Here is an 18490-nt window from a genome sequence, read left to right as displayed (position 1 = left end):
AAACCTATGTACATTTAGTAATATTACTTGAAAATTAAGTATTACTGCCTAGCAGCAAAGAAAAACCTGTTGATTGAGCTTTAATGCAAGTTTTGGATTTGTTTGTCTGACTTGTTAAGAATTCTAACACGAATCTAATGAGCTTGCTCTGTCACATTTAGGCTGATATGAAACTAAAACTCTTGCTGTATCGACGTCCCAAATATCCTTAGTGCAGCTTCTTTTGTACCTGGTAGGTGGAGGAGGTGGAAGCCAGGCGGCTCTTTCAGCAGATCCTGTCTGCTGTGGATTACTGCCACAGGCATATGGTTGTACATCGAGACCTGAAACCAGAGAACGTACTATTGGATGCGCACATGAATGCCAAGATAGCCGATTTTGGTATGTGACTTCAGGGTTGTCCAGCAATGTACGAGCTGCCTTTTAAAATGCGTAACGCTCCTGTGGAACGAAGAACTTTCAATTACAACACCGTAAATCCTGTACCATGAAAAAGGATTAGTTGTAGTCTCCACTCTAGCTTGTTTCTGTTTATTTAAACACACTTTAAAAAACATGCAGATACTTCTAGAGAAGGTAGAGGGCTAGCTAGCATCAAGGTAAAGCCATTCAATCTGCATTTCTTCCTAAGGAAATGAAATTTAGCTGTTTTTATGTGGGGACCACAAAGGCCGTTGAAAGCGTAATGAAAATGTAGGCACTTTCTTTGATGAATGCACTTAACCAGAGGTATATGGAAACTTGCCTGCACTTTTGGAGCTTTATTGGCCTCAATTGATGGGGGCAGTGTTAGTGGATCTCAGGGTAACGTCTGACAACTTGGAAAAGAATAGGAGTTTTTGTCAGGGGTAAAGGAAAAGGTAAAATCTAATTTTTATGCATCAAACACTTTCCAGAGTAAACATACCTGGAAAGGATGTCATAGTGGGGTGTTTGGGAAACGGATTAGGAAGTAAGAGATTATAGAAAGAGAGATGGAAGGGCGCCAGAGTTCAGCATTGCTTATTAAAAACTTCTGTCAATTCTTGGTCTTTGATCTAAAAACTAGGAAACTAGTTTCTCTATTTCCCTTCTCGAAATCACAAAACTCATGTAGTACTATAATTCAACTAGATTTTTGGTTCAGTATATTATTTTTTCTATGTTGAATTAAAGCTTTCCAAATTAAAAATGTTTGGAATATAATCTTTATAAATTGGAGCCTGTCTGATTTCTACTTAGAGATTTTGGTAAAAAGGCTTTTGAAAGCATAGCATAAAAAGTAATATTTTATTTTATTCTTTCAACTGTAGAAGTTGGTAATATTTTGATGCTTTTAAATGTTATAGTTCATATAATTTAAAATTTTATAGTTCACTCATTTGTGAAGTGAATCAACATTCTTATTTAGAAAAGGAATTTAACTTCAATCATAGTGTGATGTGTTTTAGCTTTTTTGTCATAGTGTAACAGCTCTCTGAAATGGTTTCATTCTAGTCTAACAAATGCGTTCCATGCTTTTTTTTGATAATTAAAAAACATGATGTATGGTGCATTAAAGATTTGACATTTTTCCTCACACGTTTATCTATATCTACTTTTAAAAATGTCCAGCACCAGGTAAACATTACTCTTATTTTCAGGATTATCTAATATGATGTCAGATGGTGAATTTCTGAGAACTAGTTGTGGATCTCCGAATTATGCAGCACCTGAAGTAATCTCAGGCAGGTAATTATATATCAGCAAAGAGTAGCTTTGTGTAATCTTTAGTTCATTCTGATAACATTTAATTATAATATATTCTCTTTGGAAGATAAGATTTTTAATATAGTAGAAAGCGATTATCCCTTTAATTTTTTTCATTTTTGAAGAGACAATATATAATAAACAATTTTTTAAACATTAATTTAGATTTTGTTATGAATGTATTTAAGGAGGTTTTCCATTAAAAATGACTGGAATAACTTGATTTTTTTCATTTTAGAAAAGTGCAGATAAGAAAGTAAGCATTTGCTAAATTTAAGCTAGTGCCATCATTTACTTATCAGACATGATCGTTTAATAACGTTTTACATATTCTTTTATAAAGTATACATGGTATTTTATATTTTGTTTTTGGAAGAATGAGGTTTTGGGGGGACAATGTTATTTCATGAATTAAACTGCACAAGCAGCTTCCTCATTGGTACCTTTTTAAAATGTTTATACAGATTGCAGTGATAAACCCATCTTATACAGTGACCCATAACTGATTTTAAAAGTTAACACAATTCTATGAGAGAAAAGATAGAGAAGATATTCTCACAGGTAGCACATAGAGGTGTTTGGACAGTACAGCCAATGACGTAAATGATGGACAGCAACTTTTATTAAAATGGATTATATTCTTTTAATTGGAATGATAGAGATTTTACTTTGTTGCCTCAGACCGAGGTTTGAGTTTGGTAATGTGCTATTAGGGAATTTGAATACTATAGATAGGTAAGAGAAAAAAGGAATGGTCTTCTAGGCATAGGTTTTCTGGAGCAAAGCTAATCTTATCCCATGAGCTAACAAGTGATTAGAATGAAAGTAGTAGGTACTCAGGATAATGTGACACAGGGTAAATACTATCAAAGAGATTGCCACTGGACTTTTAGGTACTTTACTATTTCAAATATTCTTTAAAATAGGTGTGCCAGAGATGAAATTCTATTATTCTATATGCATTTTTTTTTGTGTAATAGTTTTATAGTAAAAAAATTTAGCTAATACACTATATAGTATTTTTTTCAAGTTTATGGTAATCTACTTTGATGTTTCTATCAAAAATTAACCATAGAAAGTTTTATATTTTTTAGTCAAGTAATAAATTCAGTGAAATGAATTTGTGTCAAAAAATAAAAATACCATTTTCTCTTGGAAAACTTGAATAAATAGTGATTGGTCAGACCAATTATTCTCTATGGAGAACAACCATTGAGTGTTGGGGAGTGGCCAGAGACTTTAAAGAAGACATTGAAAAGCAGTAGATACCAAGTCCATATTACGTGCATATGGGAGCAGGGTACATGTAGATGAGCAAAAGTGACACTTGCGTTTCACGTCTGTGTTGTTATCTTTTCTCTTAGATTATATGCAGGTCCTGAAGTTGACATCTGGAGCTGTGGTGTTATCTTATATGCTCTTCTTTGTGGCACCCTTCCATTTGATGATGAGCATGTACCTACGTTATTTAAGAAGATCCGAGGGGGTGTATTTTATATCCCAGAATATCTCAATCGTTCTGTTGCCACTCTCCTGACTCATATGCTGCAGGTTGACCCCCTGAAACGAGCAACTATCAAAGACATAAGGTGAATATTGTTTTGGTTACTGTTATGTACATATTCTAGTATTTCCAACAGTGTCACTAATTGAAAGCCTCCTTTATGCTAAGCTCTAACACTTTATACACATTTGACTTTCCTTATTACACGAACCTGATCATGTCACTCATCTTTTAAATATTTCCGATTGTTTCCCTAATTTTTGAGCTTAGGTAGCAAAGCATATAAGGCCCTTCGTAGCAAGGCTCTGCTTACCTTCTTCTGCAGTCTCATTGCCTGCACTCAACGCCATGTCCCACGCACATCGGTGCTTTAGCCATGAGGCGTTTTTCCTTGCTCCTCAAACATAACATATTTTATGGCTACATGTCTCTTGTTAATATTAGTCCTTTTGCCTCTGATGCCTTTTCTGCCTTTCTTTGACCTATTGGATTTCCATTCATCGTATAAAATTCCACTCACATATCATCTCTGTTGTGAAAGCACTTGTGATTTCCCTGGTTAATGTTAATTGCTTCCACTTCTGTGATGTCCACATTTTGTTCTTGCTTTTTCTATTCTTTCATTGTTATTTTGTATGTAGCTATTTTCTCTTTGTGTCTTTCTGTCTCTTAACTAAGGACAGAGAGTGTCTTGCTGATCTTTGTATATGCAGTGGTAGAAGGCCTAGGAAGATAGTATATGCTCAGAAAGTATTTGAGTAAATTTCAAATAGGAAAACAGGGTGAGATTTATGTATTTTACATATGGTTGATGAAATAAAGACTATAAGTTTTGCTAAGATTTTGAATCCAAAAATAGTTCCTAGTGGGAACTATTTGCAGTGAAAGATTTCTTGTTATGTGAGAAACTTTGGTAAGTGTAGTCGCTGTGTTTCCATGAACATGACCAGCACACACAACATGAGCAGCACACACAAGCTGGGACGACCCATTGCCTTCTACTTCTAACTTATCAGGTCATGTTTCCTGGAGGATTTTTTTTTTGTCCTTATGTAACATTTCATCAAGAATTTGCCTACAAACACATTCTTTTGACATCTTTCCATCCTTCTCCTTATCTTCAAATGCCAGAGTGACTATTTAGAGACCTGTGACTTGGAATATTTAAATATTTATGTGACTGCTGCTGATCTCACACAAACCAGGACTGATTTCTTTTGTGTTTGCCTACTGTTCTCCCCTGCCCCCCTTCAGGGTTCCAGGCCTGATGCATAAAAATGTAAAATTGTAAATGAGCACCAGATTTAGTTATGGAAATGAACTTAGCAGGGAAAAACCTTTTGTGTTCACAATTCTTTAGAATATGTGGTTCAATTAATTGACTTTTCGTTAGAAAGGAAACTAGATATACTGGTGTATAAACTTGTACGTGGATTAGCACATACATTTGGAAGAGTAGAAGTATTGACTGTTATTTTAAAACAGATGTTTGTGTATGTACAGGCTTTAGAAAAATGTAAGTAAAATGTAAGTAAATGTAAGAAGAAAAATGTAAGTAAAAGTCTCCTAGGATGAATTAATTTATACATATGTAGGTGGTATAAAATAGTGGCATTAATTTCTGTACTTCAAATAATATAATAACTTGAATTAGGAGTTTTCATCACTTTTTTATTTATCCAAATTTAGCTTTTTAGTGTTTGGGAATTCTTGATTCGATAAAATACAGTTCAACAAGGAAAGAGTTACTAATTATTGAACAGTTACAATATACCAGGTATTTTGCTAGATACTTGACATTTTTTATTGCATTGACGATTAATAGATAGCTATTATTAATCTACTTTTACGGACATGAAAGTGAAGTTTAGAAAGCTTATTTATGATTCATTTATGTATCTGTTTGTCCCTATTAAGTTCCTTTAAATTAGGGACCAAGCATTAATATGTGCCACGCATTGTACATTCGATATGAATTAAGATTTAGAAGTGGGGCTCAACACAGAAATTGCCTGAATTCAAAACCTATACTATTTCCACTAATCTGAATTGCTGTATGAGTTCTATGACATCTATGCTTTCTCCAGTATACCATAATATTTTACCGTGTTTCCCTGAAAGTAAGACCTAAGCGAACCATCAGCATCTAATGCATCTTTTGGAGCAAAAATTAATATAAGACCCAGTCTTATTTTACTATAATATAGTATAGTATAATATAATATAATGTAATATAATATAATGTAATATAATATATGGTCTTATATTAATTTTTGCTCCAAAAGACACATTAGAGCTGATGGTCCAGCTAGGTCTTATTTTCGGGGAAACACAGTATATTTATTTCTCTTACTACATTCTAACAGATATTTCTGTACAGATCTTATTTTTTTACAAGATGGTAAATCATTGGTGGTTAGAAAATATATCTCAACATCTACTCATTCGTTTAATCATTTTGCTTTTATTTGTTCAACAAACATTTAGCGTCTGCTCTGTGCAAGGTCCTATGCAAGGTGCTGGGAATACAGTAGTAGATGAGACAGAGATTATGTTCATTAAAAATCACATTTTTGTAATTTCCTAAGCACCTTAAGCTAAGTATTACTATTAATGTTATTATGGTTAAAAGGGAAGGGTCTGAAATTCAACTAAGTATGAATCCTGATTCTTCTGTTTATTATCATCATATACTTTCTTTTTTTGCTTTAGTTACATCATACATAGTGTATTTGTTGGGAGGATAGTCTTAGGTTGAAACGTGAATTTACTCTTTCAGTAAGTACTGCAAATATTCAACCTAATACCATTAAAGCTCTTAAAACAATGTCCAGCACACAATGTTAGCTATTAATTTTATTTTTAAGTGAATATTGAAAGACCTTTTAGCTTCACTTAAAGAAGTTGAGACACGTTGGGAAGTTTCTAAAATTTGATTGGTAATCCCGACAACTCCTTTAAGTCTTAAGTCATGTATCAAAGTCAGGTGCCAGGTAGTAGTGATAGAAGGACATAATTTCTGGTGGCTGTGTAATAATAGTCCTTGTGAAATGAATTGATAGTGTCTCAGGTGAACCTTCATACACATCTTGGTGTCTGTGGACGTCAGTAGATTTAATTCAGGAACACTCTTGAACATCAAAAGCTGGGAGTATGGCTTTTTAATGGGCACGTTTTTCTCATTATAAACAAAATGGTCCTTTGTTTAATGAATTAGAAATCAAAATAGATTATTTCCCTACTTACTGTTTTTTTTAAACATTTATTGATATAATTTACATACTGTAAATGTGCCCTTATAATTGATTGGTTTTGGGTATATTCACAAAGTTTACAATCATTACCACTATCTCAGCCCAGAATATTTTCATCATCCCAAAAGAAACTTTCTCATTAGTAATCATTCCTTATTTTTTTTCTTCCCAACCCCTGGCAACCACTTATCTACTTTCTTTCTGGATTAGCCTATTCTGGACATTTCATGTAAATGGAATCATACAGCAAGTGGCTTTCTGAGTCTGGCTTCTTTCACTTAGTATAATGTTTTCAAGGAGATTTCATGGAGTAGCATGTATCAGAACTTGATTCCTTTTTTGCTTGAAAAATATTCCACTGGATGGATATACTACATTTTGTTCATCAGTTAATGGATATTTGAGTTGTTTTCATTTTTTGACTCTTATGAGTAATGTTTCTGTGATCATTCATGTACAGATATTTGTGTAGTCATGTTTTCATTTCTCTTGGGTATATGCCTAGAGTTTGTAATTGTATGTTGTTGTTGCTCTTGTTTGTTTAGTGGTTTTACTGAACTACTTCCATCAGGTCTGTATTCTTTGTCATGGGTAGCCACTCAGGTCTCAGCTTGGTTGGCTTACTGGTCAGTTAATGATTAGACAGCGCCTTCCTTAAATGCCTTCTTCTAATAAGCCTGTCAGCTTTTACTGAGGGATTCTGTGCATGTTGGACTATCTCTTCAGTGCTCCAAGTTCATAAATCTGTCTTGGTGTTCACTTCCTGCTAGCACTGAGCCTAAAGTCAGTCAGTGGTGAGAAATTCGGCCCTTTTGCACACAGCACTGCATGTGTGTGTGTGTGGCCTTCTTGAGCCTCAGGAATATATTAGAGTACTTCAAGGACCTATATGGAACTCTTATTCTCTTTTTCTTTGAAGTTTTTTTTGTTCAGCTTCTTGTTTGCTCCAACTCTTATTGCCACTTTTATATAGCTCAGATGTTAGACAGTTGCTATTGATTGTTTTTGACAATTATCCTGGGGAGAAGGCTGCAGTGAGGGAGCTCTGAGTCAGGTCAGATAAAGACAAGGCTTGCTTGTGGAGGGTTCCAGGGAACTGCCAGACATGTCAGATAATGACAGTTCTGTGGGGATAGGATTTTTGGAGAACACTAAACCTATTCTGCTCTCCATCTTCCCCCCAGTGATTACTAGACTATTGATTTCCTGGGCTACCATGATTGTGAGGCTCTTGGTTTTCAAGAACCGTAGACATGGGGAAAGTTAGAAGACATAAGGCAACTTAAAACATTACAAATCTTGCTGTTCTTCTTGAGATTCAGACAGTTATTTATTTTTATTTTTTGAATAAGCATTCCTCAGATTGTTGTAAGTTAAATTCCAGAGTTCTGAAAACGTTGATTTTTGACAATTTTTGTTAGCAATCTAATTTCTTTTTTTTTAACATTGTGTGTTTAAGTGCATTGAATTATACTTGTGACAAACTTTTTTTTTTCTTTTTTTTTTTTTTTTTTTTATTGGGGAAGGGGAACAGGACTTTATTGAGGAACAGTGTGTACTTCCAGGACTTTTTTCCAAGTCAAGTTGTCCTTTCAATTTTAGTTGTGGAGGGTGCCGTTCAGCTTCAAGTTGTTGTCCTTTCAGTCTTAGTTGTGGAGGGCGCAGCTCATAGCCCACCATCCCTTGCGGGAGTCCAACCGGCAACCTTGTGGTTGAGAGGACACACTCCAACCAACTGAGCCAGCTCAGCTCAAGGTGCCATGTTCAATCTTTAGTTGCAGGGGGCGCTGCCCACCATCCCTTGTGGGACTCGAGGAATCGAACTAGCAACCTTGTGGTTGAGAGCCCACTGGCCCATGTGGGAATCGAACCGGCAGCCTTGGAGTTTGGAGCATGGAGCTCTAACCGCCTGAGCCACCGGGCCGGCCCCTAATCTCATATGGAAGAATGAATGTTTTGAGTTAATTCAAAAGTGCTTATCTTCCGTATTTGTCATTGGTTTTTAAAAATGTTAGACATGTAATATAATTTCTTCTATTATTTCTTTTGAAAAATTAATACTATCAGTCATTTTTATTAAACATTTATTAGATACTTATTATTATCAAAATGTAGCAAATAAACACATTAATGAATTCATTTTTGTCTTCATACTGCATGTGTCTATTCATCATTGATTTATTCTGCTTTTATTGAGCATTTACTAGGTACTGGCATGCAACTAAATAAGACATGGTCCCTTTATCAAGGAGCTCCAAGTTCATGGGGAATATTAAAAATCAACAACTATAAAAAAGTGGGAATGCAATAATAGAAAAATCTAGAAGCTGTAGAAGTTTCATCTTGTATATTCTCAGGGCCTGGCATGCCATTATTTCTCACTTGGACTATTGCAGTAGTATGATCATCATTATCATTTTTTATCTTTTCAATTCAATTTCTGTGTCACAAGCGGAACAATCTTTACAGAATGCAAATTAGCTCATGTTACCCCTGTCTTTTTAAAATTTTTCAGTGATTTTCATTAATACTAGGTTCAAATCCCAAAACCAGTTTTATAGCTTACAGCTGTCAGAAATATCCGATGTCTTTTGCCACTCCAACCCATAACTCATTACGCTGTCATGATAGTGGCTTGAGTTCAGTTCCTTGAACATGGCAAAATGCTTGTCTCAGAGTCTTTTCATATATTGTTTCTTTTTCTGGGAGTACCTGTTTCTCAACTCTGCTTAGATGTCTTCTAATCATTCTGGTATCTGCTTAAGTATTAGTCAAAGTTGCTTCTATAATCACCTGCCTCTCATTTTGAATAATATACTCTTATTTTACCCTGTTTTCTACTCAAAATATTTTTTTTATTTTTTCTAGTTAAAAAAAAGTTTTTATTGGGGAATATTGGGGAACAGTGTGTTTTTCCAGGGCCCATCAGTTCCAAGTCATTGTCCTTCAATCTAGTCGTGGAGGGCACAGCTCAGCTCCAAGTCCAGTCGCCGTTTTCAATCTTCAGTTGCAGGGGGCGCAGCCCAGCAACCTTGTTGTTAAGAGCTCTCACTCTAACCAACTGAGCCATCCGGCCGCCCCTCCACTCAGAATCTTTATCACAGATTTTCCTGTTTATGTATTTGTAACTATACATTTATTTTTGTGAGTAACCATATATTTTTGTATTTGTTGGATCTTTATCTAGCTACAATATAATCTCTGTGAGGTGAAGGAGTGTATCTTTTTGATATAGTCTGTCTTTAGTAAATATTCATAAATTAATCAGTCAATAGAAGGCATCCAGGCAAAATATATATTGATCTGGATTTAAGCTTAGAGAGTGCTCCATTCCCTTATATAGTATTGCTGACACAATCCTGAAAGAATAGTACATGTTAAGTGAAAAAGGGTGGGATAGCCTACGGTGGCAATATTAACATCATTTGTAAAGGCCTAGAAGTGTAATAAAATAAGATTTGGGAGACTGGTTCTCAAACTTTTGCTTTACTGCCCTTTTATGCTTTTAAAGTTGAGGTCTCCAAAGAGTTGGTGTTTTTATTTTTTTTTAAATGCAGGCATATCTATGAATATTTACCACATTAGAAATTAGAACTGAGAAATTTAAAAAAATATATTTAATTAACTTGAAAATAATAATAAACCTAAATAAAATCTTTTATGAAAAATAACCTTGTTTTCCCAAATGAAAATATTGGTGACAACAGTGGCATTATTTTACCGTTTTCAAATCCTTAGTGTTTGGCTTAATCAGAGACAGCAGCTAGGTTCTCATATCTACTTCTTGATTCAGTCTGTTGCAATATGTTGTATTACTTGACATCTATGGACCAAATCTGACCTCATTCATATAAGGGGTTGGAAAAGAGGAATATTTTAATAGCCTTTCAGATAGTTGTGGACATTTTCTTTGATATTAAACCAAAGCTTAACATGTTAGTTATATTATCAAATCAGAAAACATATCAATTAACCATTGTACTTTATTAAAATCCACTGGTCTGTTTTGCATTTTGAGTGGAATTTTTTTTTTTAACCTATGTATAAGTCTGCAATATCGTGCATTGATCATTTGGAAAAGATTGGGTTATTGAGGTAGAGAGATTTTCCAAATGGTGACACATTTCATTATAACAATATCAAAAATCATATTCATTATAATCATCACTACAAAGTTATCAGAAAAGTCTTTAAGTATTGGGAACCTGTCAAGCGCATGAAGACAGATATAAATTACACGTAATTCTAAAATTTTGCTTGAAATCTTGGATTTTATTATTGGCATCAAATACTTCCAGTTTTTTTCTTTGAAGTGACAGGCTCATTTTATTTATTTTTAAGAAAATGTCAACCAAGTACCCAAGTCTGAATAACCATCGTTACTCAAGTATAAGGGTTAATTAACTTACCCAGAGTCACAAAACTAGTAAGTGACTAGAGAGCAGATCTTGCCGATTCTGTGATGTTGTATTGCCCCATGTCTAAATTATTTGGGACTTCCCAAAGCATGTTCTTACAATAGTGTATTGTGGTATTTTTCCTAGAGAACATGAATGGTTTAAACAAGATTTGCCCAGTTACTTATTTCCTGAAGACCCCTCCTATGATGCTAACGTCATTGATGATGAGGCTGTGAAAGAAGTGTGTGAAAAATTTGAGTGTACAGAATCAGAAGTAATGAACAGTTTATATAGTGGTGACCCTCAAGACCAGCTTGCAGTGGCTTATCATCTTATCATTGACAATCGGAGAATAATGAACCAAGCCAGTGAGTTCTACCTCGCCTCTAGTCCCCCAACTGGTTCTTTTATGGATGATAGTGCCATGCATATTCCCCCAGGCCTGAAACCTCATCCGGAAAGGATGCCACCTCTTATAGCAGACAGCCCTAAAGCAAGATGTCCATTGGAGGCACTGAATACAACGAAGCCCAAATCTTTAGCTGTAAAAAAAGCCAAGTGGCATCTTGGAATCCGAAGTCAAAGCAAACCATATGACATTATGGCTGAAGTTTACCGAGCTATGAAGCAGCTGGATTTTGAATGGAAGGTAGGAAATTGTATGTTAAGATCATTTGTAGAAGCCATTTCTTTAAATGTAGTAAGCTTCTCTGAGTTGCTGAGTTGAGTAGTGTTGTCAATAAAAGAGTTGTTTTTGATTTATATATAAATCTAGTAGTCTTGATGCTTCTGGCTGATAAACCCCATTCTTTGCAATAATATACCATGTGCATTCAAAACAAAACGAATAAACCTCTTTAAGGAAGAAGAGTGTTGATGTTGGGGACCTACATATTTTTGAATTACAAAATAACATTTTTGGCAGAGAAACAAAAAAGTAATCAACCTGAAATCACCTGGGAAAATAGTCTCCCTGTTTCAGCCTTCATTATAGCAATACAAAGTTGTACGTCTTAAAAGGTAGTATGTTTTCACTTTTCTCTCTCATTTTTTAGGAAGGGTTTTCTTCTTTTGTTTTCTCTTTGTCAGTAGCTGTAGCAGCTAGTGGTCAATACAAATTGTACCATCAGGATATATTTATTCAGTCAACAAATACCTTTCTCTAAGTTGAGAAACATCTTTCTTATTTGGCTGGTGTTTTTAATCCTCAGTTAAGGTATATTTTTCTTACGCTTAGCCCACATTTTACTTTTTTTAATTGGTGCTCAAATTCATTTAAATTCCATTTGAGTATATGTTGGGGGGGAGCATTTTGTCATTTCAGGTATTTCTGTAACACTTGTTTTCTTTCTTGAGGACTGTGAATGTATTTTTAAAGGTAGAAGAAAAACATTCAAACATACCATGTAAATGTTCACTTGACATGTTTGAATAAACCATTTTTATTATTATTTGTACATGAAATGCATGAATAAAATATTTTATTAAAACTGTTTAAAACAGTTTTTTTACTGAAGCAGTTTGATTTAATTGAAAAAGGAGGTTAATATCTTTAAAATCCCTACTGAAAAAGTTTTGGAACTAATTTGATAGCTATTTTGCAAACCCAGAATCTTCTTTATCTGAGCTGTAGTTGTCTTATATTCAAAAGGCAGGTATCTTTCTCACAGAATGATTGTGATACTTAAATTTTGTGACAGTACCTGTTACAGTGCTTGATGCAAACCATTAAGATGTTAATTGTCCTTTATTCCTCCTACTCCATAGGTAAACTATTCAATTTGAGGCTGGGCAACCAAAATTATTGTTGATGTTTTAGAGTGAGGCATACCTAGAATGACGGCTAGATGCTATACGAGCATAATCTGAGTTCCCTGTAAATTTTAATTGCTATACACAAACAGTACTGTTAGTGGTTAAATAAATACTCAACTACCATATAATATTAAACAAGGATCAATCAGTAGTTTCTTCTCTATCCCACTTCTATCCATTATTTGTTTTGATATTCTTTGCAATAAGAATAGGGAGATATTTTGTAGTTTGTTATTTTTAACATTTTTCCTTACGGAAGATTTCTCGTTTCAGGTAGTGAATGCATACCATCTTCGTGTAAGAAGAAAAAATCCAGTGACTGGCAATTATGTGAAAATGAGCTTACAACTTTACCTGGTTGACAATAGAAGCTATCTTTTGGACTTTAAAAGCATTGATGGTAAGCAAGCTATGCAGGCATGAGCTCTGAGAAGATAAAACTTGGTACTAGTTGACAAGATGTTAAAAATCATCTCAAAGATATGGTGGGTAGGTCTTATATACTGGTTTTAAGTAATCTAGATTTAGTAAGTGAAATGAAACTGATCAAAGACATGCAGAATATCCCTAATCCAGCACCTCCCTAAAAAACAGTGCTTCCTTGGCTTAAAAAGTCATTTGAAGTATTGGCTGTGGGGCAAAAACAGGGAGGCGATTTTTACTTAAGATATCTGATGTTGTCAGGTTGTCACATTCGTATTCGTATTTTATTACTGTTAACATTATATTATCTAAACTTCCCTGTTCATCAACTTCCCTCATCCTGGTTGGCCAAGGTGACCAAATAGGCCTCTCCTAGGATTTGGGTTGGATTTCAGTGCCCATGGCCATCCAGCAGCCAAAGGAATCAGGGGAGGCTGTCCCCTACAATTACTTACTGTGTCAAGAGTCAAAGCTAGGTGAACCACATGTGCTTATTCCGTTCAGAGACCCACAGGGGATAAGAAGAGAATAAACTGAGGGTCAGGTGCTGGATGGATCGAGAATAGAACTGAGTTCAGGTATAAGAAAGTTGATTTAAACAGAGCTTTTAAATTTTATTCTTGAACTACCGTCAACTATAGCAATGTTTATGTGGTCCCCAGACCTCCTTCATCAAAATTATAGCTCTTATTAAAATGAAGATTCTTGGGAACTGCCCCCAGACCCACTAACTCAGAATCTCTGGAGATGGGCCCTGGGAAACTGGGAATCTGCATTTCTAACAAGATTTCCCTCCCCCCTCCCCCAGGCAATTTCATTGTGCACTGAAGGTTCAGAACCACTCTGTGTTGGTAACTTACTTTTATCCTAGTGATTATTTATTGATATTCTATGAGAACATAAACCTTCAAGGATGTGCTTTCCTCAGATACAGGAATGTCGGTTTGATTTCAGGGTTAATGCTGAATCCTATGTTGAGAAGGATTCAGGGGTCATGTTTGTGTGGAAATGTGATTAATTAGTGATGTCTTTTATGATTGTGGGAGGGAAGAGGTATTGTCACCCTGCTCCTATGGAACTGAGCTATCACATTCATTGTTAAGTTGCCTTTGCTCAGAAATGTTTACTTCCTGACTATTCTGAGTATAGCATCTTTATAGGAAGGGCTGGATCCATACACCTTTCAGATCAATTGCTCTTCTCTGGTCCATTTTAGATGAGGTGATGGAGCAGAGGTCAGGTTCCTCAACACCTCAGCGTTCCTGTTCTGCTGCTGGCTTACACAGACCACGATCAAGTTTTGATTCTGTGACTGCGGAGAGCCATTCCCTCTCTGGCTCTCTCACTGGCTCCTTGACTGGAAGCATATTGTCTTCAGTTCCACCTCGCCTCGGGAGTCACACCATGGATTTTTTTGAAATGTGTGCCAGTCTGATCACTACTTTAGCCCGTTGATGACCTGTCCTTAGTTTATATCTTTCTGTAATTGCACTGTGAAAATCAGATCTATTCTTTAAATTCTTGTTTTACTTACGCATATCGCATACTCTAAAATGCTGATTGACAGACATGAATACGCCAGGGGACACTCAATGAAATTACTGAACAAAAAAGTCTGACATTTTATTTACCTGTATTTACCGAAATCTGTAGTTCTATTTTGTCTGTGACGCATTCGCATAGGCAGAATCTTTAGGAGGTGAACACTGATTAAGACTGTGAATTTAAAATTGTGAGTTCACTACAGATGATTAATACACCTTCACTGGGAACCATCTCAATCAACGGGGGTTTGACAACACCTTGTTTTACTTTTTAGTGTAGAGAAATCCAGTTTACTTCCTAAAAATTCCAGAGGCTATAAGCTGTGTTTATGCACCCAATTCTTTAGCACAAGAAGACTAAAAAATAAAACAACCATTCGTAAGATAGTATTTAAATGTTTAAATCTTAAAAGCCTGCCCGAGAATTTCAGAAGCCAAATTCTTCTAGTAGTTTTTTCCTAGTGTTTAATAGAAGGGCTGTGGTCCTGAAACAGCTAACCACTATTTCCTGGTTCCTTCAAAACAGCTGTAACCAACCAGAGGTTTTATCTTGAGATTTCTGTGAATAATGTTTTAAGAGCTTTCAAGGTTCTACTCAGTATTGGAACATCTGGAATTGCAACAACTGTTGTCTCTTTCATAAACTTACATCATTTTAAAACATGCCTTTGAAACCTACCTTTCTCAAATTCTTTTTGGCTCTTATTTTTGTACTTCACCGTGCATGATGAAATAGTTACATGAAACAAAGCAAAATATCCACAGCCCCTTCTTTAAATTTTTGATCTCGTATTGTGTGTGGTGGTAGGGAGTGTTTGTGTGTCTTCTGTGTGTGATTGATGTTGCATTCCACATGTTAATTCTTCATCTGATGTTTGTTAGCGTAGCCACCCTTTCCCTCATTTTCCCTAGTCACCAGTGTCTTTATTTATTGTGATCCTTAGTGACTGATTGGTTTAGCTTTTAAATCTTTGGTAGTTGCCTTTCTGTGTTCTGTATCTTGGTTGCTAGCCATCCAGTTTGAAAACCCTGTTCTGGCCCTAAGGGCTTTTATGTACTTCCAAAGCTTGATAGGCTGTCACCTGCACTACTGAACCTCTTAGGGCAGGGAAGCTTTAAACATTAAAAAAAATTCTCTTGTATAAATATACAAGTTACTTTTGAAGGAAAACCAGTTTGTTTGTTTGTTTTGCTTTGTGTAGGTTTTGGGGTTTGTTTTGTAATCTTAAAGTACTTATATACAGCAGGGTAGATAATAGCTTATTGATTTATTTTGTTTTAGTAAAAGTATTTAATTTTTAAATTATGTGTAATTTATCTAATTTGTATTTATTCATTTGTTTTCTTGAGTATGCTGTAATTAACAATCTCATTCACCTGACTTAGCCAGAAAAGATTAAGCTCTTGAAAACAAAAAGTGATTAAGCCTTGACAGGTTTCTCTTTGCCAAAACTAATGTTTTCTACCAGATGCAAATGAGAATGTTAGACCAAGTTTCTCCTGTGTTTATGGAAGACAAACATGTCTATCTTTAAATAGTTTTGAATCAGAAGTTTGGAGTGTTACATCATATTATTTTGTAGAATTTTTAAAAAATCTTGTTAAATATCTTTAAGTCTGATTTCTTAATATCAAAATAAAAGCAATCCTATTTGAGAAAGAAGGTGGGGTTGAAGTTAAGATGTTTTAAGTTTAAATCTTTGAAAGGTTGCCACCTAGTGGCACCAAAGGGTGCTTTTTTAATGATTATTTTTATAGAGATAAGCAGTAGTCCTGCTGTGTTAGTTAGTCTGCTGTGCATTATAGTTATGGCATAATTTCCAATAATCCAGATGTGTAAATACCTCTTTTGGGAAAAATAAGGCCATCTCATAACACTTGCCTGACTATGAATTGGATTATCTTAGAAATAAGGAGCTAATCTGATTCCTTATCCTCAGTGACAAAATCCCTGACAATTTTGAAGGCTGAGAAACAACAGGAAGGAATCCAGTATCGTTTTAGCTTGTTAGTCTAATAAATATTAGACACTTATTCATGTCAAAATTACTTTATATGGTTGATTATCATGTTTTTTTGAGTGTTAAAAATATTATTTACTATTTTATCATTCTCTCCAGTATTCGTGAATATGTACAATTTGATAGTTAACCTGTTGAATCTTAGGAGAACCAAGGGTCGCCGTTTTGGTTCTTTATGCTGGCGTTTTTAAAGCACAGCTATTCTGTGAATCTAGAATTGTTCTGTAGAGAAAAGATTACAGGAGGCTTAGCCCAGCACAACAGGCTAGGACATTGTCAAAGGAGGTTTTTTTGTTGTTAATAAGCAGGAAGAGGGAACGAATCGGTTACTAAATTCCCACATTCCAGTCTTATAAACTGGTTAATTTTGAATGTGATATTTGTTAGATAGGTCTGGAGTAGGAACAACTTCTTGCAGTTAAAATTGTGGAGGAGAGCTTCTATTATTAGGTTATAGGTAAAGTCTTAGCTATTATCATGGCATGGACTCCATATGATTCTAGAACAGCATTTCCCAAATTGTAGCCTGTGAGATGCTCTGTAGAAAAATGATTCCATTTGAGCAAGTTTGGAAAACGTTACATGCTACTCTCCCACTGAAGACGACAGTGGATCTGAGCAGGAAAGACTTTGATAAGTCCTATGAAAAAAAGAAAACCATAACTTTGTTTAACCCTGCTTTGTCCAAATTAATTTAACCAACTTTTTAAGCTTAATATTCCATGGTAAAAGCCAATTTGGAAAACACTGTTTTAGGAAAGTTATTGTCCCGGGTTGTCATAATTAGGGTAGTTCAGAAAATTAAGAATTTCTTTTCCCTTATCAGTTGTTGGAGAGAATCTGGCTCCAAATCAGAATAATTTCATTTTAACTTGTGCACGTATTCATCTTGAGCGAATGCTGGACTAAATAGAATTGTATGTGTTTGCAACGTGTTTCATAGCGCCTTGATTTTCTTAATCAGGTTGTGGTATTGTTTGGGAGCAAAATTTTTTGTGTTGAATGGATAACTGAAAAATCTGAAAAAGATTGCTTGTGAAAAAGTACTAAGAGACTACTGACTAATGCTTGTGGCTGTATGGATCGTTAGTCAATATTACTGATTCTTACTTTCAAAACATGTAGTCAGTGAACATTTTCTAAGTACTTTTAAATAGGACACCATATTTAGATCTAATTCCTGTTATCCTTTAATGTAGGAAAAAACAACATTTCAAATTGAATTTGTAGGCAACTATTATAAGTTGTTTTGTTTTGATCAACCAACTTTTTTTTAAGAGACACTTTTGTAACCTTTAGTATTTGCATTCCTTGATACTAGCCATCTATAAAGAGAATCCAGGAGCCTAAATTAATCAGAAATGATAGTATTTCTAGGTCAGGGAATTGGCTATATGTAGTATAGACAATTCTACATTTTCTGCAGGTATGTTTTCCATGACAGTTCATAATTCTGGGCTTGCTTTCTCTTATTCCCTAGCCAGTTTGTACTCAGGGAATACAAATGATTTTTAATGTTAGATGATGAGATATAAGTGAGAAAATAATCATAGACAACTGTTACAGATGTTTTTGACTGTTTGGATTTATCTGTAGTCTCTATTAAAATGCAGTACACTGAGTTAATACAAGCACTGCAGTTCCATTTATAAAATACGGAAGTGGAACATGTCTAATCCAGACACTGCATCTTTGTCTGTTCACTGGTTAATAAGTTAAATCCTGCTAATGGTTGTGAAATCTCAGTATCTAAATGTTCACGACTTTGTTTTTGTTTTAAAAGACCCCCACATTTTCAATC

The 18490-nt window shown here is 34.9% G+C and overlaps 1 protein-coding gene across 1 annotated transcript in view; it reads left to right on the top strand.

Annotated features, from left to right (window-relative positions):
• The window catches only part of PRKAA2 (protein kinase AMP-activated catalytic subunit alpha 2), a 47289-nt gene extending 29955 nt beyond the window's left edge, over positions 1-17334 (top strand). The window contains exons 4-9 of the mRNA XM_081057884.1: positions 237-381; positions 1623-1710; positions 3093-3317; positions 11031-11535; positions 12975-13101; positions 14341-17334. Coding sequence (XP_080914010.1) covers positions 237-381; positions 1623-1710; positions 3093-3317; positions 11031-11535; positions 12975-13101; positions 14341-14579 — 1329 coding nt within the window. The 3' untranslated portion in view covers positions 14580-17334. The remainder of the gene's footprint in view (positions 1-236; positions 382-1622; positions 1711-3092; positions 3318-11030; positions 11536-12974; positions 13102-14340) is intronic.
• The last annotated feature ends 1156 nt before the right edge of the window (positions 17335-18490 follow it).

The sequence above is a fragment of the Rhinolophus hipposideros genome (assembly GCF_964194185.1).
Source record: "Rhinolophus hipposideros genome assembly, chromosome: 8".
In the NCBI taxonomy this organism is placed as follows: domain Eukaryota; kingdom Metazoa; phylum Chordata; class Mammalia; order Chiroptera; family Rhinolophidae; genus Rhinolophus; species Rhinolophus hipposideros.
This window is presented reverse-complemented; position numbering and strand designations above follow the sequence as displayed.